Source organism: Oryzias latipes, chromosome 13 (assembly GCF_002234675.1).
Source record: "Oryzias latipes chromosome 13, ASM223467v1".
Lineage (NCBI taxonomy): Eukaryota > Metazoa > Chordata > Actinopteri > Beloniformes > Adrianichthyidae > Oryzias > Oryzias latipes.
The window spans coordinates 21332966-21360074 of NC_019871.2; the positions used below are offsets into that span (position 1 = coordinate 21332966).

Consider the following 27109-nt stretch of genomic DNA (forward strand, 5'->3'; position numbering starts at 1 on the left):
CACTCTTAAGTGCCCGTAGGATGCGCACACAAACTACTACTGTGATTGTCTAACTCTTTATTTCTGACAGCCATGCAGGACAGATAGAGCGCATATCAGGAGAACAGCACTAATGACTTGTTGCGTAGTCCGCAGCTTTTGGTTGAACAAATGAAAAATCTATATGACACGCCTGCATCTCACAGTTGAGTGTTGATAATGTTGTAAAAAATCACTACAGCATGTCCGTAGAAAAAAAGTACATGAACATTGTCAAGTCTGCCAGTTCACCAAGCAGACTTTTAGCTTAAACCCTCATCAACTGGCGAGCCTTTCTGAGTAATTGGTGTTTGTGTTGTCAGTTGGGCAGGCTAAGGTACCTGTCCTTTCAAGCCTGCCCTGGTGGTGGTGAAGTTGACCTCTGTAACCACTGAGGCGGCATCAGGAGGGATGAAGAGACTCGGGTTTCGCGTTGCCAGGAACAGACGGAAGTCCTCGTTGTAATCAATAACTTTGTCTCCGATTTGAACCACGTATCTCGGGCCTGTGAGGAAGTTCGCATGAAGAGATTCACTTAACCACATTTACTGTTCCCCTTAGACCTGGAACTGCCTTTAAGGCCCACTTCAACTCTTGCCTTCTTTCCTCTTATTTTTTTTTCTTTTATTTCTGTCTTCAAAATCTGCAGTGCAGCACCGCCATGCTTTTTGTCTCCCTCTCTTTTTTCCATCATGTTCAGCAGTTTACACTTTAAGTGGACAACTTGGCCTTTTGAGCGGTTCTCCTGCCCCCACTCTTTCCAATTCAGCTTCACTGTGACTCTCCCTTGATGCTTCACAGACCGATGAATCACCCTCATTTTCACAGGTACATGTACAGCCGTCGTTGGCAGGTGTGTGATTGATATGCAATTCTTTAAACTCAGAATTTAAAATGATTATATCAGAACCTACTAAATATTTCTACAGGAATATACTGTTTATTTTAGTAGAGCTTTCCTTTCTGTTGCTAAGCAGAACTAACACAGAAAAGAAACAAAATCTAACCAAGAAACTATAAACCCCACTGCATGGTGAATTTAGATGGCAGTAAAAACTATGTTTATATTGGAGCAAACAACAAAAGCATTTGTTTTTATCTCATTTTCATTACTTCTTAGGCTACATTCTGCATGTGAAGATTTAAATTTGAATTGTCTGAAGAAAGGAGCTTTGAGTTTTTCAGCAACTCAAAAAATGTTTGGCGATTGTGCATCCAGGAAACTACACATTTCATTTTTACTTTCTATACATTATGTCATTTATGCAGGTGACGTTGAGTCATAGCATGTGGACTTAAAACTTTCTTTCTTTGAAGCGTTTCACCACTCATTTAACTAGCTTCATCAGTCTGATTGGTGCTGGGTTCAAGCCCAGTGGGTACCCACCTGAAGGTTATACATTGGGGGGAAAAAAGTATTTAGTCAGCTGCAATTGCATAAGTTCTCCCCAGAAGATGAGAGAGGTTTGTAATTTTCATCATAGGTATACCTCAACTATGAATGACAAATGAGAAAAAATATCCAGAAAATCCCATTGTCTGGTTTTTAAAGAATTTCTTTGTAAATTATGGTGGAAAATAAGTAATTGGTCACCTACAAACAAGCAAGATTTCTAGCTATCAGACCTGTAACTTCTGTAAGTCGTTACCCGTGTTAATGAAACCTGTTTGAACTGGTCAATAATATAAAACGTGTGCTATTCAAGGCACTTTAACATTGGGAGTGGGGTCATCTGGACCCCACAAAACGCTGAACCTTTTTTCTTCAATGATTTGTGATGTTCACTGATGTCCATAAATTACATGAAATCCTCTTTACCTTTATCCACCTTTGTCATGGAAGGGATAACACGTCAATATAAGGGTGGGGTCATCTGGACCCCATGTCATAGCACAAGGGATAAAAGACACCTGTCCACAACCTCAAACAGTCACACTCCAAACTCCACTATGTCCAAGACCAAAGAGCTGTCTAAGGACACCAGAAACAAAATTGTTGACCTGCACCAGGCTGTGAAGACTGAATCTGCAATAGGTGAGCAGCTTGGTGTGAATAAATCAACTATGAGAGAAATTATTAGGAACTGGAAGACAGACAAGACCACTAATGATATCCCTCCATCTGGGGCTTCCTGCAAAATCTCACCCCGTGAGGTCAAAATCATCACAAGAATGGTGAGTAAAAATCCCAGAACCACACGGGGGACCGAGTGAATGACCTGCAGAGAGCTGGTACCAAAGTAACAATCAGTAGCACACAATGTGACTCAAATCCTGCAGTGCCAGACGTGTCCCCCTGCCAAAGCCAGTACATGTACAGGCCCGTCTAAAGTTAGCTACATTCGGATGATCTAGAAGAGGATTGGGAGAATGTCCTATGGTCAGATGAAACCAAAATAGAACTTTTTGGTAAGAACTCTATTTGTTGTGTTTGAGGAGAGGAAATGCAGAGGTGCATCCAAAGAACACCCTGGCTACTGTAAAGCATGGGGGTGAAAACATCATGCTTTGGGCCTGTTTTTCAGCAAAGGGACCAGAAAACGACATATCTGTGTAAAGGAAGGAATGAATGGGGCCATGTATCGTAGTTTTGAGAGAAAGTCTCCTATCAGCAAGGGCACTGAAGATGAAACGTGGCTGGGTCTTTCACCATGACAACGATCCCAATCACACGGCCCGGGTGACAAAGGAGTGGCTTCGTAAGAAGCATTTAAAGTTTCTGGAGTGGCCTAGCCAGTCTCCAGATTTCAACCCCAATGGAAATCTTTGGAGGGAGTTGAAAGTCCGTGTTGCCCAGCAACAGCCCCAAAACATAATTTCTCTACAGGAGATCTGAATGGTGGAATGGGCCAAAATACCAGCAACAGTTTGTGAAAACCTTGTGAAGACTTACACAAAATGTTTGACTGCTGTCATTTCCAGCTAAGGGTATATAACAAAGTACTGATTTGAACTTTTGTAAGGGACCAAATCCTTATGTTGCACCATAATTTACAAATAAATTGAAATAAATAAATTAAAATAAATTGAAAATCAGACAATGTGACTTTTTGTATTTTTTTCCTCATTTTGTCTCTCATAGTTGAGGTATACCTATGATAAAATTAAAGGTCTGTCTCATCTTTTTAGGTGGGAGAATTTGCATGATTGGTGGCTGACTAAATACTTTTTGCCCCACTGTAAGTAGGGCTTGGACCCAGCACCACTCAGACTGAAGAACCCAGTTGGACTATTTTCAAAATGCATCAAAGCAAGACCAATGTTAGCCCAAATATCATGACTAAATTGCAATGCATGAAGCAAAAAGCTGCAAAACTCAACTTTGAGTTAAATGTAAAAAATAAAAATAAATTTGTTTTTAATGAAAAATCTACCAACAGGCCAACGGTCAAAAGCTTTACTGGATCTAAAGCAACAGTTTGGGATATTTTTAAAGCAACAGTTTTAAGTGAAATGAAACAAATGAGGCGGGGGAGTCTTGTGTATACCCCCCCCCCCTAAGGCTAGATATCTAAATGTCAAATGTCAAATTGAATACTCTTTCAGGCAAAAGAAAGACCAAATTTAGCATCTGGTGATTGACTCCTTACATTCAGCATTGGGATGTGAGTTTGCATGTATACCTTGTGCTATGAAGTCTCTTCTCAGCAGTGGGTAAAGCACAGGTTCCACACCATCCACCTCCTGGATGATAAGGGTTTTTCCAAATCGAACAGCGAGCTCCAGGGATGTCATGAAGTTATTATCCTGCAAACAGCAGGAATAAAAAGACTTTTGTTGAGACACATTTTAATAATATTGTATTATTCTATATTGGATGGACCTTCATCTGAAAAAAAGCAATGGCATCATGATGATATCATTTATCAGTTAAAAGCTCAATAAATGTTAGTTTTTCATATAAAAAAGCCCTTGGTCAGCTCTGTGCAAGATGGAATCACTCCAGGAAGAGAAATTACCATTGACTGTTTATGAGAACTAGATAGAGTGACCCCTCTGCCCTGAAATTCCTAACAAGAAGTGTCTGCAGGCTCCAAGAAAGCCCATAGGCTTCTATAGAGAAATAAACAGCTATTAATTATTCTATTTGTCAGAATAACAATTCTTGCTCTACTACTTTTTTAAAGTGTTTTTGCTAATACTAATTTATTTTCTTTTTTTTCTGTAGTTAAAGTTACTGAAGTTATAAACTGGCCAATCAGATGCCTCAATAAAAGTAGGTGGAGCCTGCTGGTCCCCACACTCAATGTTTAACATGTTTGATGACAGATTTGGGAAGGAGGGTCTAAGGGCAGGGATGCCCAGTATAGTTTAGTTTAGCAATCAGCTATTAAATTCTATAACTATATGTTCTTTATGATTCATGCTTATTACACAATTACTGGTATGAAGTCCGTTGAGACCATTTTGACTATTTTTGTAAATATTGGGCTATATAACTAAAATTGAATTGAATTAAGTTTGGAGTAGCCCACTATTTAAGATTTAGGGGTTTGGACTTCCAACAAGCTCCCTCTTGATTGTTGAGAGTGTTTGCCATAGAAACAATGACTCAGACTAACATGGACCAACACTCCTTGCTGACGACATCTGGCTCCAAAATGGCGGCGGCTGTGTGGTGGAAAAAGGCGACTGAATTGACTTCATTTGGTTGGAGCTGGAAGTGAACCATTTTTTATGGGTGACGTCACACACACACACTCGGTCCAGTTTCCATATACAGTCAATAGAAATGACACTCAAAGGCAGCCGTCAAGATTAAAATAAATACAATGTTCAGTTTTGTGCTAAATGTTTAGCACCAATGTTTTCCTCTTAGCAAGATAGAGCGGTGTGATCAATCTGAAGATAAAAGAAGGATGGGATGATCTGAATAGCTCACAAAACCACATGAGTGTAGAGCAGGATGAATATGCACCTCTATCAGATTCTGGTTTATAAAAACAGCCACTAAAAAACCAACATCTGTTAATATATTGAAAGAAGCAGCAACAAGATGATATGAGAACTGACCACAGTTTGTCAGACATGGCCTAAAGAAGATACTGCACCTACCAAATGTTTACTTCACAGACTTGATGGGTTCAGACATGGTTGAGTGATGTGAAGAAAGTATATCACCTAAGTGCAGGAGTGTTGAATGGAAGGTGGGTGTGTTTACCTGCTGATTGATAACCTCCAGTTTGTGCTCCTTGAGATGTGTCCGCAGCCACTCTGTCGCTCGGGATGATGGGTCGATCAGGAACGGACAGGCGACGCTCTGGAATTAAAAAAAAAGAAAAAAAAAAGAAAAGTGAACTTTGTGAGCTGGCCCTGAAGGAGAGTTGATTATTTTCATCTTTAAATTTAACTATGATAATTCATCTTTTCTCTCATTACAAGAAAGTCATTTTAATATTTACCAGTGAAAATAGTTCTTTATTTAGAATCAACAAATAAAAGTAGTAAGCACAAAAAGTGCTGCAATCACAAAGAAATGTTGCAGGAACCGTTGTTAGATGCATAAAAAGGGGATGTCACAGCAAACCAAACACTTCACCAGCCTGTGATTGCAAAACAAAGGCCTCACTTAATTAGCATACCATTTATACCATCTATGGTTGTCATGGAAACCATCATATCCACACATCCCATTAAGGATTTCAGAGGAAAGAACTAAGAGGTTTAAGGAACACTTCAAATCTTGAAAGACACACAGTTGCTAAACAGGGAGACAAAACTACTCTAAAAAAGACTAACGGTGAGCTTCAGGGCTCAATGACAGAACTGAATCTTACCTGCACTGTGAGCGCATTAATCTGAAGGCAGCAATAATGAACAATCCAAAAACACAATGCAGGCACAGGTAAAAATGCAAGGTAGAAGTCTTGGTGCAACAATCTTACTCTTGAAATGGTTCAACACAACCATAAAGGGAGTGTGAATAATGAAACCATGTGTTTAGTCCCAGCCAGATCCCTCTGGTCAAGACAGTTTAGACTTCTCATGAAAAAACTATGAAATTTACGCTAAATGATCATGCATCAAAATGTAATATTGGGCTTTGGAAGATCAGATTTAAGTTCAGGTAGAAGAAAAGACAATCATTAGTCAAGTTTAGTTAATCAAACCAAATTTGTAGCTGAAAATCATGAGTTCATTTTTAATGCTCCTCAAACTGTTCTTGGGTCACTTGAACAACAGTGGAGTCACTAAAACTGCTGAACACAAACTAAACTTCTCTAGTTAGGATTTACAAATTGTCTTCTACTTCTTACATGCTGCAATAACATTTTGGATTTATATATATATTTTTACTTTCTTTAAGCCATAGGTCAGACATCAAGGTTTTGATTGTTGTTTCACAAACATCTCAGTAAAATGTGCTGAATTCTTTTCTAACAGAACTAGTGTAGCCATCTATTCAATTTTCAGAAATGTTTCATGATATAGCTCACTGAAGGCTACTGCAAAAAATTCACTTTGGCTTCAGATGTTTCTTTATGATTTCCAACTAACATTCTTTTTTTATGACACATTCTTACAGAAGATCTTTGTCTTGGGTTTGATTTGCACATTTTAAACCAAAATATGTTTCACCCCTGGGACACAAAAGCCTATTTCCCTTCTGAGCATCACGATCATTGGACATGCCCATGCTGTTTGACCTAAAATAAAATTCTCTGAAGAGTTAACCATGATGAAGGTTCACCTCAAGCATCTGGAAATTGTAGCCCAGGATGAAACTTGAGGAGCTAAAGGATTCTCCCGCTAAGATCTTCATCTATTTATTTGGATTTTTCTCTCTTTTTCAACACAGAAGCATTTTTTGAGTTTGGTGTTAAAAATACTTTAAAGCTTTCAAACAATTTCATCTCCTGATTTTGAAATAAGTGATAAAAATCTCTCAAATTTCTTGTCTCCCGGTATTTCAGTATTTTGTAGCAGAAAATACTTTAGGAATCTGAACTGATCTAAAACAGGAGAATCTTCTCTTTGTGCTGTGTGTATTAGTATAAAGTACATGTAAGGTTTTCAATTGAACTGTGTATTCTTCCCACAAAATGAATATCATGATATAAAAATAAGCATCACACTGATAATAGTAACCATTCTTCTTTTTATGGCTGTATGCCGTGTTTTGTTGCTCACCAAACAGTTTAACAAACCATAAGAAACCTGAAGTGTTTTCAAACCTGCAGTATAACCAACGCATTCTCCATCGACAGGTCATCTGATGGCAGGCCCTGGCTTTTCCAGATCAGCTGTTCGCTCTCAGAGCAAAGGAATGAGCGCAAGTCAAATTCTGACAAAAACGCAAAGGAAAATACGTGTTAGTGTTCATTTTGATCAAAAACAGATCTAAAAGTGGTAGTTATTTAAGAACATGACAACCAGATTACATGTGACAAACACATAATCTGTTCGTGTTATGTTTATCTAAACTCCGGTTTGTGTTTCCACAGTCAGGTCTGCTCACCTGCAGCTCTGCTGGTTATTAGCGTTGTTCTGACAAAACCCAGTCTGATCGCAGTATTAAATGTGTTTAATCATCTCTGAACATAAGAACCATAAATATATAAACATGTGTGCATCCTAGTCATCTGTCGTTTAGTTTTTCTTCTTCGGTACAAATGATATGTGATTAATTTGCGAATAATCATGACTTTAGTTTTTTTTTTTTTAATACTAATTTATTGTTTCTCTTTTAGGTAATTTGTGAAAGTGCTACAAAATGTAAACATGTAATCTGTTACTATTTTGAGAGTTAACAGAAACGTAAGCTTCCAAGTATTTAAGACGTAACAGCAGTGCGCTGGGCGATGTGTGGGTGGTGGCATTTGTGGAGGAAGACGAGCAAACAAATCAACATATGCTTGTGCCGTTGTGTGTAAAAAGTAGTAGTAGTGTATTTACTCTGGAGCCCGGACTGAGACATCCACGTCTCCAGGCAGTGTCTTCTCCTGTCTTCAGAAGCAGCAGAAAGGTAGGTGATGAAGCCAGAAGCCAGTAAAGTCCTGAAAGGAAGTGTGTCCAACTCAGTCTTGATCTCAGACATCTGAAAAAGGAAAAAAAAGAGTCGCACAAGAGAGTGTCGAGTAAACAGGCAAACAGGTGAACAAAACAAGGAAAGCAAGTGGGTGTAGTGAGGATTTGAGGGGATCAGGAAAGGAACTCAAAGAAATAAAAGACCGAAGGAAGAGAGAACAGTACAAGACAACTGTGAACTTCCATAAAAGCTTTGCTACACATCGGTCTGTCTGTGCTTTTGGGCTCATTAGTTTTAAACCTTTCATTTGAACTGCTTTTGAAGCAAGATAGAGTAACACCTAAATTAAATTGGGTTTCATATATGAATACGTTGAAGGTATAATTCGTAAAAATGTGCTGATCCCAATCCTCAAATTTTCCAAAGCTGCATATTTTTCAGACATTTAAATATTGTTTTTAGCAGAAAGTCATCTTTATTTTAAACACAGATCTGGTTTATTACCGTTTATCAGCAGTCAGGTTTAAATCAACTTGTTTGTCTCTCTACAGAGTTAAATCGGAACCAGCTTAAATTGTGTAAATTTGTGAATTTAAAGCAAATAAAGAATTTATATTGGTAACCAGTTTTAATTTCTGTTTAGAGTTTTCAACTTTTGCTTTTCTTTCCTCTCCGTCTTCGCCATCAGACTTTTCATTTTTTTGGGTTGAGCCTAATTTGTTAGTGAGGGGGGGCTTTGAACCCATTGGCTTCTGGGGCTTTGTTGACGTCAATTGAAAGAGGTTATACATACTAACGTCATTTGTGCCCTAGGACAGTGTCTGTTGTTGGTGCCACCTGTCATCCCTCTTCTGATGTACCAAACTTTCGGAGAGCGTTATCACCAGTTTGCCTCATCAGAGGATGTCCAACATTCCAAACATTTGATTGACAGATTTTGGACCAATCACTGCTTACAACACCTTGTCTTGAAAATATAAAACTGCAAGTGTTACAAATAAACTTTTCTGGTAACAGTTTTAGCTTGATGGGTTTTTTCTTTAAATTTTCTGTACTTCTTCAAATTTAAAATGTTTTTTTTTCCCCCAAAATGTCATTATTTTTGTTCAGTATTTCTTTCAGGATTAAAATGTGCACTTTTAAGTTTAAAACTGTTCTCAAATGCACCATTTTATTTTTTAAATGTACAGCCTGGTTTTTCATTCACTGTAAGCTGATCCTGATTAGACCCCGTATCTTTCCTTTCCATTGTAAATTTTAAATAGCATAAAGACATTAACATATAGCACTCTGGAACTACAATGAAGGCTGTAAAGGATGTTAGTGTTCCTGCATATGTATGTGGGAATGTAGGAAAATACGTGAGTAGAGAGTAAATGAGCTCTGTGGTGCTGGCCTTCAGTGTGCATGTGTGCGTGCTTGTATGTGGGTGTGTGTGTGTGTGTGTGTGTGTGTGTGAGCATGAGATTGAGTGTTTTAATTAAGGCGCAGACAGATGCTGTGAAGAGGAGTAAAAACAGCCGGAGGGGACCGGGGAGCAGCCGGATTCCTCCATCGGTCTCGTACGCACACATTGGCGGCTGTCCCTCCTGTTGCTGCAGCATGGTAAATGGACTCCCTTCGGAGTACATTTGTAAACCCTCCCACACCAATACACATATCAGCAGAGCCATAAATCAAGCTACCTGTGCATTCCAGCGTGTGTGTTCTCCAACCAGTTGCGATATGAGCTGCTCGGCAGCGGTGATGGTGTCTTGGGCTTTCGTCACCTCGGCCTCCAGCTTAGCGGCCTCTGCAGTGTGACGCTGAAACCTCAGGAAGGCAGGACAGGAGGGGGTGGATATCAGTAATTAAATGTGGGTGTTAATGCAGGACCATTGAGGAGTTCTGTTGATCCTTGATTATTAAACATAAATCCAGCTTCCTCTGCACATTGAGCGCGGCAGTAATGAAAAACTTTGCAGTTTTTAAGGAGTTCATGAAAAATTAAAGTTATTTCAGTTTTGGGGTTGACATAAAAATTGGGGGATAAAGGTTAGAGTAAACTTTGGAGTAAACTTTAGCAGATATTAGACCTGATTAAGATAGAATTTTTTCTTTGTTTTTGTCACATATTTAAAATTTTGTTTACAAAAGACACACTATGATAAACTGTAGACAAAAACGTTTAATACACTTGTGTCAAACTTAGGAAAAAACTTTTTTGTAACTTAAATTTATCTCAAATTGCACGGTCAAATTGCAAACTGAACTGTCATTTGAGAATTGCACATTACTTTGAATTTTGGGTTAAAAATAAAACGCCCATACTTTAAAGCACATTAATTCTTCTTCTTATTCTTCTTCTAATTTTTCTTTCCTTCCTTTCTTTTTAAATCTTTTTTTTTCTTCTTTTCTTTTAAAGTAAATTTTATGTTGATTATTTCTATGATGTATTGTGATTTTAATGCATTTTTCTGTTTTGTGAAGCACCTTGAATTACTTTGTGTACGAATTGTGCTATACAAATAAACTTGCCTTGCCTTGCCTTGCCTAATTCTACACTTTAATACAAATCTATATGAAGGCAGAAGTTGTGGTATGTGATGCTTTTTCCTGAGCCAGAAAGGCTGTACTTTTGTCTTAGATAGGTCTGTGTTGGAGAGGTCTTTGTGTGACTGCTTTGAGGCCGTTTTCATGTTGTGTCTTCTTGTGGTGCTAAAGTACGGTAATTTGATGTTCCTCACTATATCCTGGATCACCTTTTGCAGGATCACTGTTTCCTGGATGCTTGCCGGAGTTACATAGATCTTTGATCACAAACAGATCTTTTTTGTTTTATAACACTGGACTTATTTTTCTGTAAGGGTTTCAACTTCACGAGTTTAAACAAGCAATAAAATGTTTATGTCTGTATGAGAAAAGTGGATAATAAAGTCTATAGTGAGGAGTTAAAGCCTTAGAACATCCTAATCCTACTTTGCAGATTTCCTATATCCATATCTATCGCAAGAGAGTTTTAGAACGTAACCCCTGCGATAAACGAGGGAACACTGTATCTATAAAAAATACAAATTTTAGTTTTCCAAAGTATTTTGGAATATATTCTTTTTTTTATTCTTAGTAAGTCTCAACACAGGAGTCCACACGATGGGGTACCACTCTAATCATTTTTTGCTCTATTGTAAAAGTAGTCCCAGATTATGCAAAAAAACATAATTTTCTAAGTTTCTAAGACTTCTGCAGAGTGGCAGTAGTTTGTAAGAAATTCGCCTCTGAGTTGTCGGTAAGACCTTTAATGCAGAGCAACCCCGCCCCCTTCCCTTCCCCTCTCCATTGCTGCCCTTATTTGTCTACGTCACAAATAAGATCTTTGTCAAATGACGTTTTGAATCTTGAATCATAATGATTTGAATAAAGAAATACTCATAACTCCAATTATGAGCTTATTTTTTCTTTTTATATGTCCTCTACCATCAGAATGATGCCACAAGAACATGCTTAAAGCACTATTTTTATCAAAGTGGGTCTTCAAAGACTTTTAGGAAGCATCGCATTTAAAGACAAACAGGTACATCTTAAGAAAAAATGGATGTTTCCAAAATATAAAGGCACACATAGGAGAATATAAAGATACATACTTCTCTTTCAGCTTGTTCACCTTGGCTCCAACATTGTTCAGCTGATCCTCGAGTTTATTCTTCCTATTTTCTGTTTTTCGAAGATTTCTGGATTAGCGGCAAAGAACCACACAAGAGTACAAAGTAAAGCAAATATTAGACATTATCTCATGTTTGTCACTGCTTTATATGTATGAGATTGGAGGTGATTTTTTCATACATGTGCTGTCTGTAAAAACCCAGAATCACTCGTTCTCTCACAAGCATGTAATCTTTATGGACATTTTTTATACATGAACCACTAAGGCAATAAAAACAACAACAGACAATTGAATGTTTTAAGGGAACTTCCGCCTGCACTACAAAAAATCTCACCAAATATTTGTGTCTAGTTTCTAGTTTAAATACTTTACAAAAATTAGACTTAATATAAGACAAAACTAACTTTCCGGTACTGGCAACTTTTCAACAAGATGTTTTAAGACAAAAAGTCCTGAATATCTTATTTAGTCATTTTTGGAAAACATATCATTTACCGTAAGTAATGTTTCTGATCAAACATTTTTTTTATTTACACAATTTTAAGCAGAGGTGTTTTGTGATGATTAGTGGACTTGTTTCAAGAAACAGATGTGATTTAGGGAAACTTAAATTTTGTTTGACTCATAACACTTAGGGATTAATAATTTTTTTGACATTTTTATCTTAAAATGTGTAATTCCAGTCATATTTCATGATGATTCTGGTCTATAAATAAGAATAGTTGGACTATTTTAGTAATTATGATATATTTGGAGGAAGACTGTATAAATATACCTACTGATATAATACTCTGTTTTGAGCACTAATGCATATTTTAAGATATAATAATATTTCTACAGCAAAATACCTAAATATTAGTGTTAACTATATAGGTAATTTCAATGTTTAATTCAGTCTCAAAAAGACAGGAAATCACAACTTATTTTTAGAAATCTTGCCAAGACAAATTCTACTTGTTCAATAGAGCGATTTTTACCTACAACAACATGAATCTAATCATTTTTCATTTGTTATGAGAAGGACGTGTTTTTCAGCGTGTTCTTACTCCAGAAGTCCAGCTTGCTCTTTTTCCAGTGGTCCTATTCTCTCGAGGACAAAGGAGTACTGGACGTTGGCTTTGACCCAGGCAGCCAGAGGAGCAGCTGCGGCGCTCGCACGCTTTGCATTCTGACAGCAATAAGAGCATCATTTGTCAGAAACAACTTGAGTTAAACAGAACCAGTGCCTTTTCAAGTACCAACAAGGCCAAAAACGCATAATCAAGGGAATTCACATCAATATCTACACTAACAGTCGTCCTCCTGAAAGCACTGCTGGCTGACCTTGGGGTCAAAAGAGGCCTTGTTCCTGTTGAGCAGCTCTTCCACACTCTGGCGAATCTCTGGAGTGATGTTCCGGGCATCAAACGTGGCGATGTCCTCTCTCACGCCGCGCTTGGCCAGAAAGCTACAGAGGAAAGAGGACAGAGTCAGACTTTTCAATGTTGAAAAACAACTATGAAAGGAAGAATTACTAACAAACTGGTTCCTTTTGCCCAAAACTGTTTATGGTCAGAGAAAATAAAAATTGACTCAGTGTTTAAAACCCAAGCCCCTCCTTTTAAAGTTTTATCCCAGCATGCTCCATTCTCACCTCTTCATGCTGACCCAGGTAGTGTCAAAGATGCCCATCAGTCTTAGCACCCCCTCCAGGATGTCTCTAATGACATCAGGGGGCATGCGAAGGGAACGGATTTCAGACAAAGCTTCAGGCTTGATGTTCCCAACTGCTCGCTTTGCTTCATCTACCAAAGGCTAGAGGGGAGCAGGGGAAGAGGAGGAGGACATGTCCAGCCAAGTGAGGGAGAAGCACAGATGGGATTGCAAATGTGGAAATAAAAAAAAAAAAAAGGTTAGAGGGCATTTTTCTTACTTGAACTTCTTTTAACTCGTCTTCTATTTTGGCCTTCCTTTCTTCAATCTTGGACACCTCTACTGCCATTTTCTCCTTGATTTTTTCCATCTCTGTTTTCTGGTCACTTGCATTCTGGAACAAAAAGCACAACTGATGTTCAGTGCTCTGAAATACTATTAACTAAATTCCCACCATGTGGGTTCCAACTGTTCAAAAAGGAGTTGGTCAGTTTTATTACTGTGCACTTATGAAACAATTCAAGCAAAAAGTCAAGTATTCCAACTGTCAGGAAATCTGTTAAGTATTAGGTATTCACTGATTCTAAATTATTCTATCTTTCCCAAGTCTAAGTTGTTGAGATGACAATGAGATGAAGGCTTGGAAACGAACCTTCATCTCTTTGTCTTCCTCAGTGTTTCTACCACACTGGCTCATTTTACAGCTATAGACAAAAGCCATGAATCTATTTATTAATTATCACTGCACACTGTCTAATTTGCCATTTAACATCTTTATCTTCTCATCAACCCTCTCATTAACTAACTAATAGAACATGTAATTTCCAAAAGTGAAAAACTGAAAGTGTTGTTCTTTTATGGACCCTTTTCCACTGAGCAATCCTCTGAAACCCAAAATCATTTGGAGTGAACTAGTCAAACACAATAGATGCTCTCCATACTTTTTAAAAAATGTGAACAGCTGCAAACAGACGATTGTCCGTCTGTGGAAGTAAAATGGCAGATTCTTTGGAACCACCCGAATGGAGCCAACTATAGAACAGGAGCAGTTCATCTTTGGTAGAAAGATTAATGTATACTCCCTTAAAATAGGGTCACACTTGGAGCATGCATGGAAAATTAGAGATCGGGAAATATATTGTGTGACGGGGTCCTTCTTAATGTTGAATAAAAAACCCACTAAAAATGAGGCAGAACAGCCAGTGATACAAAAAAGCAAAAACAAAAAAACATCAAAAACAATGGGAATTCATCGGTCCCAAATAAAAAAGGGAATAGAGCAATGTCAGTATGAAATATAGAGAAAGGACAGAGGGATTAAAAGACAAAATCAGGCTGACTTCCTATGATGCTGCTCCATCACATACTGGCTAGAAATAAAAAAGGAAACAAATATGCGCACTGTGTTTAAACATGAGGGCTCTAAGAAATCCAGAACAAGTCTGTTATGCTCCAAAACACAGATGAGAAACAAAAATACTAAAAAAAACTCCTGTCCTGATGGAGAAAATTCTGCCTCTACAGACAGTTGTTGGAATTAATTAGATGATGATCAGAAGTGGTAAAGATGAAATGAAGAAGTTTGTCAGCGTGTCTTTTTTTGGCAGATTTTTTCAGGCCCGGAGAGGAAAACACCACCCCCTGCTAGAGACACCAAACCGAGACAAAGAGAAACAATAAACTGAGGAAGGCATGAAAACCTGCAACAGAACGGGGGGACAACAACCCGACGTAAAACAGTCACAAACACACAGACGCGTGAGCAAACACACACACCTGCATGGAGGTGGTGATTTCCTGCAGGGCAGCATCTGCCTCCTGTTGTTTAGTCTTCAGCAGTGCACTTTGCTCTGCAGCCCGCCTCTTCAAGTCATCAACCAGCGCTTTGGCCTCATTCAGTTTAGACACACCTGCCTGCAAACGCATCAGAGCACAGAACCAAGAAATGGGCTTTTAATATCAGAAAAACAAGCATAAATACATTTGGCAACCATGTGGTTACAACTCAGGGCAAAGACTTCTATGCTGGCAACATTTTATTGAAAGTTCCACTCTGATCATCTTTTGATCTATTTTCAAAGCGTTTTTCAGTGATCTATTAATTGTGATCATGCCGTTTTAGCCCAAGTCAAAAAAACATGTTTTCTGGGGAATAGTTTCTGCAGAGTTGTAGAAGGTTGTAAGAAATTCATCTTTCAAAATTCACGGCAACCCCACCTCCCCTTCCCCTCCCCCGTTACTAGGAGCTCTCTGTTTACACGCTCTCCCGCTAACTTACAGCCCCTCACACGCACAACCTAACAATGGTTGGTGACCAGTATTTGAACTAGTCGTACAGCTTTGAAACAAATGCCAGATGAGGAAAACAAAGAAGTACATGAAACTAGTCGTCGGCTAGTGGATGCATCAGAATAGAGTGGAGCAGGGAGCTTGTGGCCCGCTGATTGTAGTTTCTCCAACTGCATTTTTTCATCTGTTCCTGATTCACAACAATTTGAATAAAGAAATACACAGGAATGCCATTTTAATCTTAATTTTCTTTATACATGTCCTCACACAAGAACATGTTAAAAAATACCCAAAACACGATTTTGATTGGGGTGAAAGCCAAACATTCCTATCTATAGTTGAAGCATTATTATTTTCTGTTGCTGTATAAATGCTGTACCACTTGTACAAGCGTTGATTTGCTTCTGAGTTAAATTTGTGTTTACACTGCTTAGACGGCACCTAAAAATACCATTCACTTTCCTCATCTGAAATCCACCAATGGAGATAAATGAGACAAAAGTTTTGCTTGATTAAATCCACAGTGTGGTTTTTATTGCAGGTGACATTTTACCTGTAAATGTTGCTGTCTGGTTGTAAGCTGGTTTTTCTTGCGGCTGTATAAAGAAGTGTACACGTGTAAAAATGCCATGTACTGGCTCGGTGTTGCTCCGTGTTCTTTACATGATTCGTGAACCATTAAGAATAAACGGCACAGGTCTCCATGCTCAGACCCTGCAGGGGAACAAGGACAGACCTGAAGTGAAATCTCTGCAACCTTAAACGTCCACCTGAAATACAGTCAATGTGATTCTGTGCCATCCTGAGGATATTGCAATTAACTGAGCATGAACAAGCTCTTTTCATTCGTGTTGTAAACAATTCAATTGTGTAACTGAACCAATAATTTCAACTAAACATTTAAGAGAAAATGACATTTAGAAAATATTTACGAAATATTAATTAGATTAGCACAAGTGCAGAGAGTTATTAAACAGTTAATCAACAAAAATGATGTAAACATTACAATCATAAAATAGCAGCAGAGCATTGATAAACCATACACACCTGAGCTTTTTCCATCAGTCGCTTTTTCTCTGACATTGATGCCACCATCTTCTGTTTTTGAGAGGAGCAGCTCAGGAATCTGATATGGTAGACAGTTGAGTTTACAAATAAGTAATTAAGACTTGATCTATAGACCAGAGAATATAGTAACGCTTTTATCATCAGGGTAAAATGTCATGGCTCTGTCTTAATTGTATAGACAATGTGTTTAAGTTGAAGGTCTACAGTCAGTACTAATCATACAGCCAGCTCCAGTCCCTCATAAGGATCGACAACAGACCTACTTCAAATATGTAAAATCCAGATTACCACACATAAATCCAGCTTCATATTCAAATAAGTATGCATGTATAGGACTGCATTCTCAACCCCCTGAAAGGGTTTTTTGTCTGCCTTTACCTTCTTCATGCTGCTTTCAGACCATCCTTCCATCCACTGAACAGAACATTTGCGGTAAAAAGCTGGGTTGCTCTCACAGTTTATGGTGAAGTTGGAGTTGGAGCAGTCCATAATGAGAACAATGTGGAGGTTTTGCTGGATTCCTAAACAAAAAGGAATTGGATAAAAAGAAAAAGGTAATGGACAGATGGACTGCTCATCAGAAAATGGAAAGATTAAAGAGATAGGAACTGACTAAAACTGTAAATTATTATACACAAAGCACTCAAGAATGAACTGCAAATAGTCATATTGTGCTCACTGTGAGAGAAGTAGTTGTAAAGAGGTCCACTGAACCCGTCCTGGGAGGCAGAGTCTTTAAGTGGGGACAGCAATGGCTCCAGTTCCTCTGGAGTGTAAAGACCTGGAACTTCACCTAAAACACAACATCAGCTATGACCTTATCCAGGCTTCTAAATACTTTAAAAAGGTCTTTCCTGTGTTTGTGTCTTCAGAATGGTCAGCTTCATGCGTCAGCTTCAGACACAGAAGCAGCGTTAAAGACACACTCTGACAAAAATCATGTTTTTTTAACATGTTCATGTGAGATTTTTCTGATGATGGAGGACATACTGTATATATCTTCATTTAAATCCTTTCAAATCAGGTGCAACCGAAAAAATACGCTGGCCGGGCCACAAGCTCTCTGCTGCAAGCTCTCAACGACAGCGAGGGTAGGGGCGGGCAAAGTTGCTCCACACCAACAGTCCCGCCCACAACTCAGAGATTAATTTCTAATGAACCCCTGCCGCTCTGCAGAAACTATGTCTTAGGAAACAGCATAATCATAATTAAAATACGACTACTTAAAAATAGATCAAAAGGTCTGAGTGGGTCTTATAAGTTAAGAACGATGCTAACTTATTCCAATCTGCTCCCCCAGGAGTACAAATCAAAGCATGCCCCAGCATAATGCTCACCTGATGACAGCAGGCTGTTCACTATCTCCAGAAAAGATGGATGGACAAATTGATAATCCTCCAACAGCAAAACTACCTGCTGGCCATCAAGTCCAGCTAGTTGCATCACCTATGGACAGAAAAAGAACGTTTTAGCTGCATTATAGACATAGAGATATGCTCTAATATGGAAACCTATAAATGCATTGCATGACCAATGACACATTTTTATAGTACATTAATAAAAGTGGTAAAAAGAGAAAAAGTAATTATGTGTTTATGTGTTCAAGAGAAATCAGGAAAATGTGACATCTCAGCCCAGTGAGTGGGTCAGGGTGCAAAACCTCTCTTACCATCTTGAGATCGTTGCTGAAATGTTTCAGTGTATAACCGCGGCAAATCTTGAGTGTGAATAATGCATATCCGTGCATGTGAGACACCAGGCACGCTGCTGTGTGCCGACCCACTCCGCTCCGCCCCGCCAGAAGAAGAGAACCACCGAGTCGACTCAGGACCCGGTCTACCCGGGACACAAAGTCACACACTTCCCAGAAGAGGAGGAGGTCCAGCTCCTTGTTGTCACGGTTATAGAGCATTACCCCCTGGTAGAAGATTAAGATGATTAAACACAAACAGAAGCTCTAAACATATCATTGTGTAAAAATACCAAACTTTCACTGAGGTAGTGCAAACAACTAGCTTACACCATCTCAGTGGCCTCGTGGCAGAGTGTCCACTCTGAGACTTTTAAGCTTTGGGTTCAAATGCACTGTTGAGTCATAGCAGAAATAGGAGTAGACACCTCTCTGCTTTACACTCAACATTAAGGCCTTGGTCATAACTGCCCTTATGGGGGGATATGGGCTGTCTGCGGACGAAAGATGGGAAAACCCTAGCAGGTGGCCCACATAAAATATCAAGGTTGGAGACCGCTCGGTGAACCCAGAGTTCACCTTGCGTGCAGCCTGACTGTTAGAAATGCGAAAATGAAACAATCAGAGTCTAGTTTGTGTGGACATTCGGCATCCTATGGGGACTTGCACATCTCTTGCTCACCCCATGTGCACAGCATTTGCGCGCGGTCAGTAAAGTCAGAACTCACACCTTACAAACGGCTAGAGAGCAGCGTAAGGATATTGTCTGAAAGAATCACCCATTTGTTATAGGTGTGTGCAACTTCCACTATCCTTAAAAAGATTCCACAAAACAATTGCCGCATGCATAACAATGGTACATTCCTTAACATACCTTGAAGTGTCCATACGCGCCTTAAGGGAACTCCAAGACACACCTGCGTTCCTCAAAAGATGCAGCCACTTAACTTTAAAACCCTCCGCAACCATGAACAACCAAAAAACCCAGAGGGTCAACCCCCCATACCGGTGCATGTGACTAAGACTTAAGGGGTTGGATTTGGTTAAAACACCAAATGGTTCCCGTGCGCGGCACCACTCCCCCCAGTGGATGGGTCAAACGTGGAGGACAAAGTTCACACACCCAGGTTTGTGACAACTATTGGGGCTTTGACTTACCTTCTGTATGACTTCTCTGAGATCAGACGAATCAAGACGACCTAATTGTTTTCCATGAGGAGGGAGAGGCTGGCAAGGAGCCATCACAGTCCCTTCAGAGCATCCCCACGTCACATAGAAACCATCTACAGGGAGAGAGAAAAAAAACTACAGGTATTTAGAGCAAGTTATATGAAGGTTTTCTACAAAATTCATGATACAGAAATAATAAATCAAAAGTATGTATTCATACCGATTTATGTCATTTTAGGTGACATAGCTTTATCTTTCTCTTTCCAGGAGTGTACAGCAAAGCAGAGCACTGGCATCATGCCATGCACTCCAGACACAATTTATAGGCAGTTGTCAGCTTCCTAACACTGCAATGGCTAAAATTAAATTCACCGAGGGTGGCATTATATTTTCCATCAGCGGATGGGAAATTTTAATAAACACACTGCTTGTTTATGAGGCAAGACTCAAAACCAACTGAAAAATAAAAAAAATAAAAATGCCATCCTAGTATATAGCAGGTAAACAGAACATTACCAAGGAAATTGCTAAAGAAAATGCCAAATAGAAAGCTGTCAAACCAGCTCCGATGTAATCACATTCAGAATTCTTTAAGGCACAAGCAGCAATCCATAAAAGCTGTCATGAAACTCCTCAAGCGACTCATCTCCAGCATGTTGTGATTATTGCTGCGTTAACACAGTCAGCAGATGAAGGGGCAGGAAGTAAAGAGCCACTTCATACCGGCCATGTTGTCCAGAGCATCAGAGCTCCAGTCTCCACGTATGACCGAAGACAGCATGTTGTCGAAGGTGTGGAGGTCTTTAGAGGAAACGAGCCGATCTCTGAAGAGCCTCCTGGCCTCATAGGCGATCACCTCCAGCACACTTTGTGTCAGATTAGATTGAGCTAAAATGGAAAGTACAAAAACGAGTTCAGCTGCACAAAGTTTATAAAAGTTTCAATTAGGGCTGGGTATCAATCATTTACAGAATTGATTGGATTCGATTCACCAGAGCCAGGGTTAATTCCATTTGTGATTTTCTCAGATTCTTTCGATCCACTCAATTTGATTCGATTCAATTTTGAATTGACACGGTTTACACATTTAGACATATTTGTAAAAAACAGTAATAATCTATATATGTTTTGAATATGTTAATCTGATACAGTTCCCAGTTTCTGTAAAATGTATTAGTGAAATAATAAACCAATGAGATTGTTGACACTATACAGTGTTACATTGTTTCTCAGACAGAGAAGCTCCAACAAAAATGTGCAGATCATTATGTCCTGCCTCTCCTGGAGGGCGTTTCACTTTGGCCACTAGGTGGAGGTCGCGTTATAGCGTTACACTTTATTATTTATACTTTGGAAAGCTCATGCCTTTGAGTAGAGCTGTTCATCTAGTCAACAATGTATGTTTAGGTCAATCAAATGTTAGCATTAGCCGTCCTATGGGAAATTCCATTATGCGTTAGCATTAAGCTAACGGACATTGATTTACTGCTGTTTTGCGTTAGCTCACTGGAAAAGGAAAGGCATATAAGTTCGAACTCTACTTTTATGGATCGATTATTGATCTATTAAACTTAGATCAATAATTTTATCAACCCAGCCCTAATTTCAATAAAATAATTTCCTTTTCTGACCTAAAATAGGACATTTAGTCACTAAAAATGTTTGATTTTTCCATCAAAAATGTAAACTTGTTTTGCCTATAACTTTTTCTTTTGAACTCTCAAATTGCAAATGAAAAAGATATTATTATACAAAAGAAAAGGCAAGAAAAAAAAACACACCTTAGGAATACACACAAAATGTAGTAAAGTCCCTAAGGAAGCAGCACAGTGCTCCTGGCTAAGAAGACAGTGTCACGTCCTATTCTCAAAGGTCACTGCTTTCAGGAGTATCTGTCAAAGTAAACGTATACCACTGACCAAATACAGACAAACAGAGGCATTGTTTATACTGGGAGGTTTCTCTGGCACATTCAATTTAAAAAAACAGAAAGGACAAAAGGCAATCCCTAATGCTAAACAGCTCATGTGCCTTTAATTTAAACCATCAGTGACTAGTTTGATGGGAAATAATGGTTTACTATTGACTATGGAATGAATCTATGTAATTTAATCTCAGGAAAACACAATCATTTTAAAAGTTATTATAATGTTCATGCAGCCACTGCCCACTGATTATCTACTGATTATCTATCTCTGTCCAAGTTGTAAACATTTCAGTACTTGAGCCAAGAGTTCTGTGAAGGAATCTAATAGCAATGTGTTTTCTCTTTGCTTTACAGATTTTGAATGTTAAACATTCAAGAATATTATCAATTGCAGTCGTCATGCTGTCCAGAACTTTAAAATGTAGTGTTTTTTCCACATATGATGCAACTTTCCCTCCAACTGTATTTAGTCTATTGCAATATCTGAGTGCACAACTCTCTAAATTAGATCTCTGTAATCTTGATAAATCTGTAATATTAACACTTGCTTTTTATGCTTTTTAAGTACTTGGTCTATTTGTTAAACTACAATAAAAATGCTTCTAAAATATGGATTAAACTTTGACATGCACTAAAAAAGTAAATGCAGTTGAAACAGCTGCCACAACTCAGTGAAAACAACCAGATAGTAGGGTAAATGAGCACTGCATAAACATTGTTTTTGTTTTTTATTAAAGAACATTTCACCAAAAAATGAGTTTCTTTATTGTGTTTTCTGTTTTTCTGGAGAAAACAAAGTGCTGATTCAGATTACTGGTAATACATATAGAATGAGCAAAGAACAAAGAGCTTAATCATTTAGTTATCTCAGATATTGGTTACCTGCAGTAAGGTCATATCGCAGCAGACTGAGAACCCATTCGGTCAGGATACATGGTGTGAAAAGATAGTGACTGTGGTCGTCCACTGTAAACTTAGCTTTCACCTACAGCATAAAAACAAGCACAGAAATAAAAGAAGACTATAAAATGTTGGATTTTTTAAGCCAAGTTTCAACTACATTTTTCTCTTCTAGTTTCTAACGTGGATTTGAATGCATAAAACCATATTACAAGACAATGTTTACAATTACAAAAGCCTGAGCATCCAGCCACGCTGCAGAGGACGCTCTTTTCAGCTGTTTCTATTCAGCAACTCATTCTTCTGGTCATGACCCAGAGCTCATGACTATAGGTGTGTGTTGGAACAAAGATCGACTAGTAAATTGAGAGCTTTGCTTTCTGACTTGGATCTTTCTTCACCACAACAGACCGATACAGCAGCCGCATAACAGCTGAAGCCGCTCCAATTAACCTGTCAATCTCACACTCCAATCTTCCTTCATTCACTCACTTATGAACAAAACCCCAAGATACTTGAACTCCTCCATCAGGGGCAGGAGCACTCCACCCACCCAGAGAGGACAAACTACCTACTATTACTACCTTGGCTTTTGAGCACTTCTGGCTTACCGTCGATATTTATGTGATTGCTCTAGGGTCACAGCTGAGCCAGTTAAGAGCCAAAAAGAACAACTGACATAAGATAAAAAAAGTCACTCATGCTCCTACATTTGATGTTTTCTGGTGAAAAGGTACATTCCAATTAGTAAAAAATTGCTGATAAAGTCAGATGTACCCTGTGAGAGACTCAGTGTCATCAAATTGCAGCTAACATGCTTTCTGATTGGGAAAAAAAACAACTAAAGCTGACAAATGCTGCACATATGCTTAGCTCAGAACAAAAAAACTGCTTAAGTTTGATTTTGGCAGCTTCATTTTCCCATGCCAGCTCTCTTAGGCTGATTCCACCCACCTCTACTGACCTAGGTCAAGATATATTTCTTTTTGTTCTGGGCATAACAGCAGCGGAAAATCTGTTTCTTTTTCGCATTTATCTCCCTAGTTGCGCATTAATGACCTCTATTTTAATGTAATACCTGTTCATAGAGCTGAACCATAGAACCAGCTAGCTGATGAGTTCTCCCTGTACTGGCCCAGCCTGCTTGGCTGCCCAGGCTATGCTGGAGAACAGGTTGCAAGTAAGCTGAGTAGATGGAGTGAAGCTGCTCTCTGTCCGGATAGCTGAAGAAACATTCAATGAGACAAAGAAAATAATAGGATTTTACAAAAAAAAAAAACAGCAAAAAAGAGGCTAATGCTACAAAATATTTGTACTTGTAATGTAATCGCTCCTTTCTTTTCATACATACTCTATAGCACAGATGCGCACAATGGAGCAGAAGCGTGAGGTGAGTGAATGGCTGCAGACAGAACCTCCTGTTGACATGGAGGCCACCACCTGAATGTTCTCAAGACTGACCCACTCTAGATTTTCATCATAGAATCCCTTATATGTCAAAGCCTAGAGCCAAAAAAAGATGTTTAATTAAACGCATGTCACATCTACTTCAAGTATTTCAGAGAAACAAGTGCTTAAAGTACCCAAGTAAAAAGTATTTTTGTAATCCATGTTTTTCTGTGTCATCATTACCTGTTGAAGGAAGGCAGTGAGGTTGCTCGTCCCCCATTTGTCTGGTTTAGGTAGGTTTATGTCTTTTAAGTAAAGAACAAGGTTCTCACAGTCTTTGGGTCTGAAGACTCGGCCAGTGTTTGAGCTTAGCAGCAGACATGTCTGGCTGAGCTTTTGCAGGACGTGACGAGATGAAGTCTGGGCGCTGCAGTGAACCACAGCCACCTGAGTGGAGCGTAGCTGAGAGAAAGCGTAGCGCAGAAGCATCCTAAAAGAAAAACAACGTACACAAAAAAGGCTACATAAAGACACACACTGTAAGTGTTATGAGGCATCGGTCATGCTGCTTTAAACTCCTAAATGTGGAATTCAGAGAGCTTGGTGTCAAACACTTTTATACTGTTAGAAAAAAAAAGTGTGTTTTTAAGCGAACAAAGCAAAGACAGAATTTAATAATGATTAAAAATGTAATCAAATCTAAGATTGAATTCATAAACTTGTATTTTTATGTGACCACATTAAAATCCTTTAAAAAAAAGTAGCATGCTCTTTTGCTAGAGGAATGAGCTGAGAAGAGCCAGTGTCTTACTGCCATGCTGACCTTTCCGGGGCCAGAAGGCAAGACAAGGGGATGAGAAAAGCCCAGACTGACTGATAGAAAACTCAACTCGAGTATAAATGGCAAATGGAGAAACCATTGTTCTTCAAACCCTTGGGAAGGATAGCAATTACTTTGGAGCCTACGACCGTGTGCACTCACACTGGCCAGAGTGCGTAAAACACACAGGCATGGAGCCACTAATATCCTTATTATTCTGAGCTTTCAGTGCATTCACAAGGAATGTTGGATTTGCTGTGAATTCTGCATCTTTGTCACTTTGGATGACGGTAGTAGAGCACCTCTGCACTGCACAATGAGCAATACTGTGCTGTGAAGTCGCCAAAAACAAAAAAATCAACCCTACAAGACATTGTGGGGTGGCTGCATTTGCTTTATCCAATGACTGAGCAATAAAACTGGACTGAGTGAGCTTTGTTCAAATTTCCAAAACATTTTATTGACTGATTATGTGTAGCCCGCTTTCAAGTGGTTGAGGTGTGGCCTTCTGACAAGCTCACTTCTGATTGGTGAGAGTGGTTGCCACAGAAGCATCGACTCAGACCAACTCTGACCAATCACAGCGTCTGGATCCAACATGGCGGCACCTGAAAAAATTGCGATTGAATTGACTTCATTTGGTTGGAGCTGGAAGAAAAACGTTTTCTATGTGTGATGTCACTCGGTCCAGTTCTTATGTACAATCAAAGGTTTTACCAGACCTGATTTCATCTCAAGAAATTCTGATAAAGTTGTTAAAATTATTCAAATTAATTAATTAAATTACCATGCAATGGTACAATTACTTTAAAGCAAGGCAGAATTTTTAATCCAAATTTGAGTTATACAGAATATTTTTTCACTTTTGTCACATACGCAGTAAGAAAATGCTTCTTATCAAATCTGCAATTACCCTTTTCCACAGCCTTCAGGGCCTACCACCATGAAGGGCTGCCTGTGTGAAGCTGTGAGCCATGGGAAAAAGCCATGCAGACCTCTCTGCATCCCTGTAGTCTTTATTACAGGCAGCATGTGAGCATGAGAGAACTGCTCCAGCGTGAGACTCTCAGGGTGTTGGAAGGTGTAAGCTGCTAGATGGTCGCTTTTATTATCATAGTAGGTGTCGAGGGGTTTTCTGGCATCTGGGGGGGGTTCTCTGGCCCAACTTAGCAACTGCAGATGGAAAAAGAAACATATTTAGGCATAAAATATTAATAACTACTAACTGAAAGATGAAAAAGAAGGGTTCTCACCTCTTTAGCAAACTCCTGTCGTGTTTTAAGATTGAGGTTTCCTCCCAAGCCTCTCAGCAAACCTACGAGGAACTCTCCTCTCTCATTCACGGCACTGAGGTGTGACAGAGCGTTGAAAACTGTACCCACTAGACTAGTTTCCACCACAAAGTCATTCTGCCATAAAAAGAGGAGACAGAAAGGCACTCACAGGGTCCATGCCATGTAAACAAGTGGAAAAGTGGGCGTGTCAGCCTGTTCTTACTTAGCAGGATAATATTACACACATGTCATTTGTATAGAAGATGATTGAATTAGTAGGAAATTACGGTAAAGACCCACTCTAATGAAAATTGTATTTTTGGTGTTTTTTCTGATGATGAGGACGTATGTAAAGAAAGTCAAGATTAAACTGTGTTTCTGAGTATTTCTTTAATCTAATCATAGTGAATCAGGAGCAGACGAAAAAAAGCAGCTTTAAATAGAGCTCATTTGTGGCATAAAATTATATATATCGGATATATTGGTAGGAGGATGTTGGAGATGGAGCTGCCTGGCAGGAGGGCAAGAGGACGGCCAAAGAGGAGATATATGGATGTCTTAACAGAGGACATGAAGTTGGCTAACGTTAGGGTAGAAGATGTTCATGATAGAGTGAGGTGGAAAAGGATGATTCGCTGTGGCGACCCCTGATGGGAAAAGCCGAAAGAGAAAGAAGATTTGTGGCATAAAATAATCAGCAAGCCACAAGCTCCTTCCTTCGCTCCATTCTGATGCATCCACTTTTAGACAAATAGATCTATTAGTGTTGCATTCGCCTCGTCTGAGCTAAAAACTGGATCAAAACTGTACAGCTGGATAGCTCCAATATTGTTCGCCATTTTTATTGCACCGCTAACGTTAGCTTGAGGCTGTAAGCTAACAGGAGAGTGTTAACAAAGGGTTGATGGGATATCAGCACAGGCTCACTACTCTCTGCCAACGGTCCTGCCGACAACTCAGAGGCAAATTTCTGATGAACTACTCCTGCAATGCAGAAAATATTTTTTTGTCGTTTTGGCTAAAAACAGCATAATAATACTTAAAATGCTTTGAAAACATCCAGCATTATTCAGACAAAAAAACACATCTTCGAGTTTACCAGCATATCAGCTACAGGCTTTTACAATTACTGAACCAGTGTGCATTGAGCAAAATGTTACCTGCTTGAAGACCCAGTCCAGTGCTCTTTGGAAGTAGTCTCCTAGCCAGTTTTCTAGTTGACTGCGGCACTCGTCTGACTGGCCCCTCAACCACGACTTCATTAATGCACCCACGTCTATGTCTTCATCACTTCAGACGCAATCACAACAGGATGTAAAACCT

At 39.0% G+C, this 27109-nt stretch overlaps 1 protein-coding gene across 1 annotated transcript in view; it reads right to left on the reverse strand.

The window, feature by feature from the left end:
- The window catches only part of dync2h1 (dynein cytoplasmic 2 heavy chain 1), a gene marked incomplete in the record, with an annotated part of 109720 nt that overhangs the window by 48137 nt on the left and 34474 nt on the right, over window positions 1–27109 (reverse strand). The window contains 28 exon segments of the mRNA XM_023961587.1: window positions 360–523; window positions 3642–3765; window positions 5180–5278; window positions 5796–5816; window positions 7194–7303; window positions 7915–8056; window positions 9673–9799; window positions 11608–11694; window positions 12674–12795; window positions 12951–13074; window positions 13261–13421; window positions 13540–13653; window positions 15036–15173; window positions 16102–16262; window positions 16596–16674; window positions 16995–17137; window positions 17296–17409; window positions 17954–18062; window positions 18286–18534; window positions 19465–19589; window positions 20200–20364; window positions 22286–22388; window positions 23382–23526; window positions 23655–23806; window positions 23936–24182; window positions 25426–25685; window positions 25766–25921; window positions 26947–27076. Of these exon segments, the coding sequence (XP_023817355.1) occupies window positions 360–523; window positions 3642–3765; window positions 5180–5278; window positions 5796–5816; window positions 7194–7303; window positions 7915–8056; window positions 9673–9799; window positions 11608–11694; window positions 12674–12795; window positions 12951–13074; window positions 13261–13421; window positions 13540–13653; window positions 15036–15173; window positions 16102–16262; window positions 16596–16674; window positions 16995–17137; window positions 17296–17409; window positions 17954–18062; window positions 18286–18534; window positions 19465–19589; window positions 20200–20364; window positions 22286–22388; window positions 23382–23526; window positions 23655–23806; window positions 23936–24182; window positions 25426–25685; window positions 25766–25921; window positions 26947–27076 (3871 nt within the window).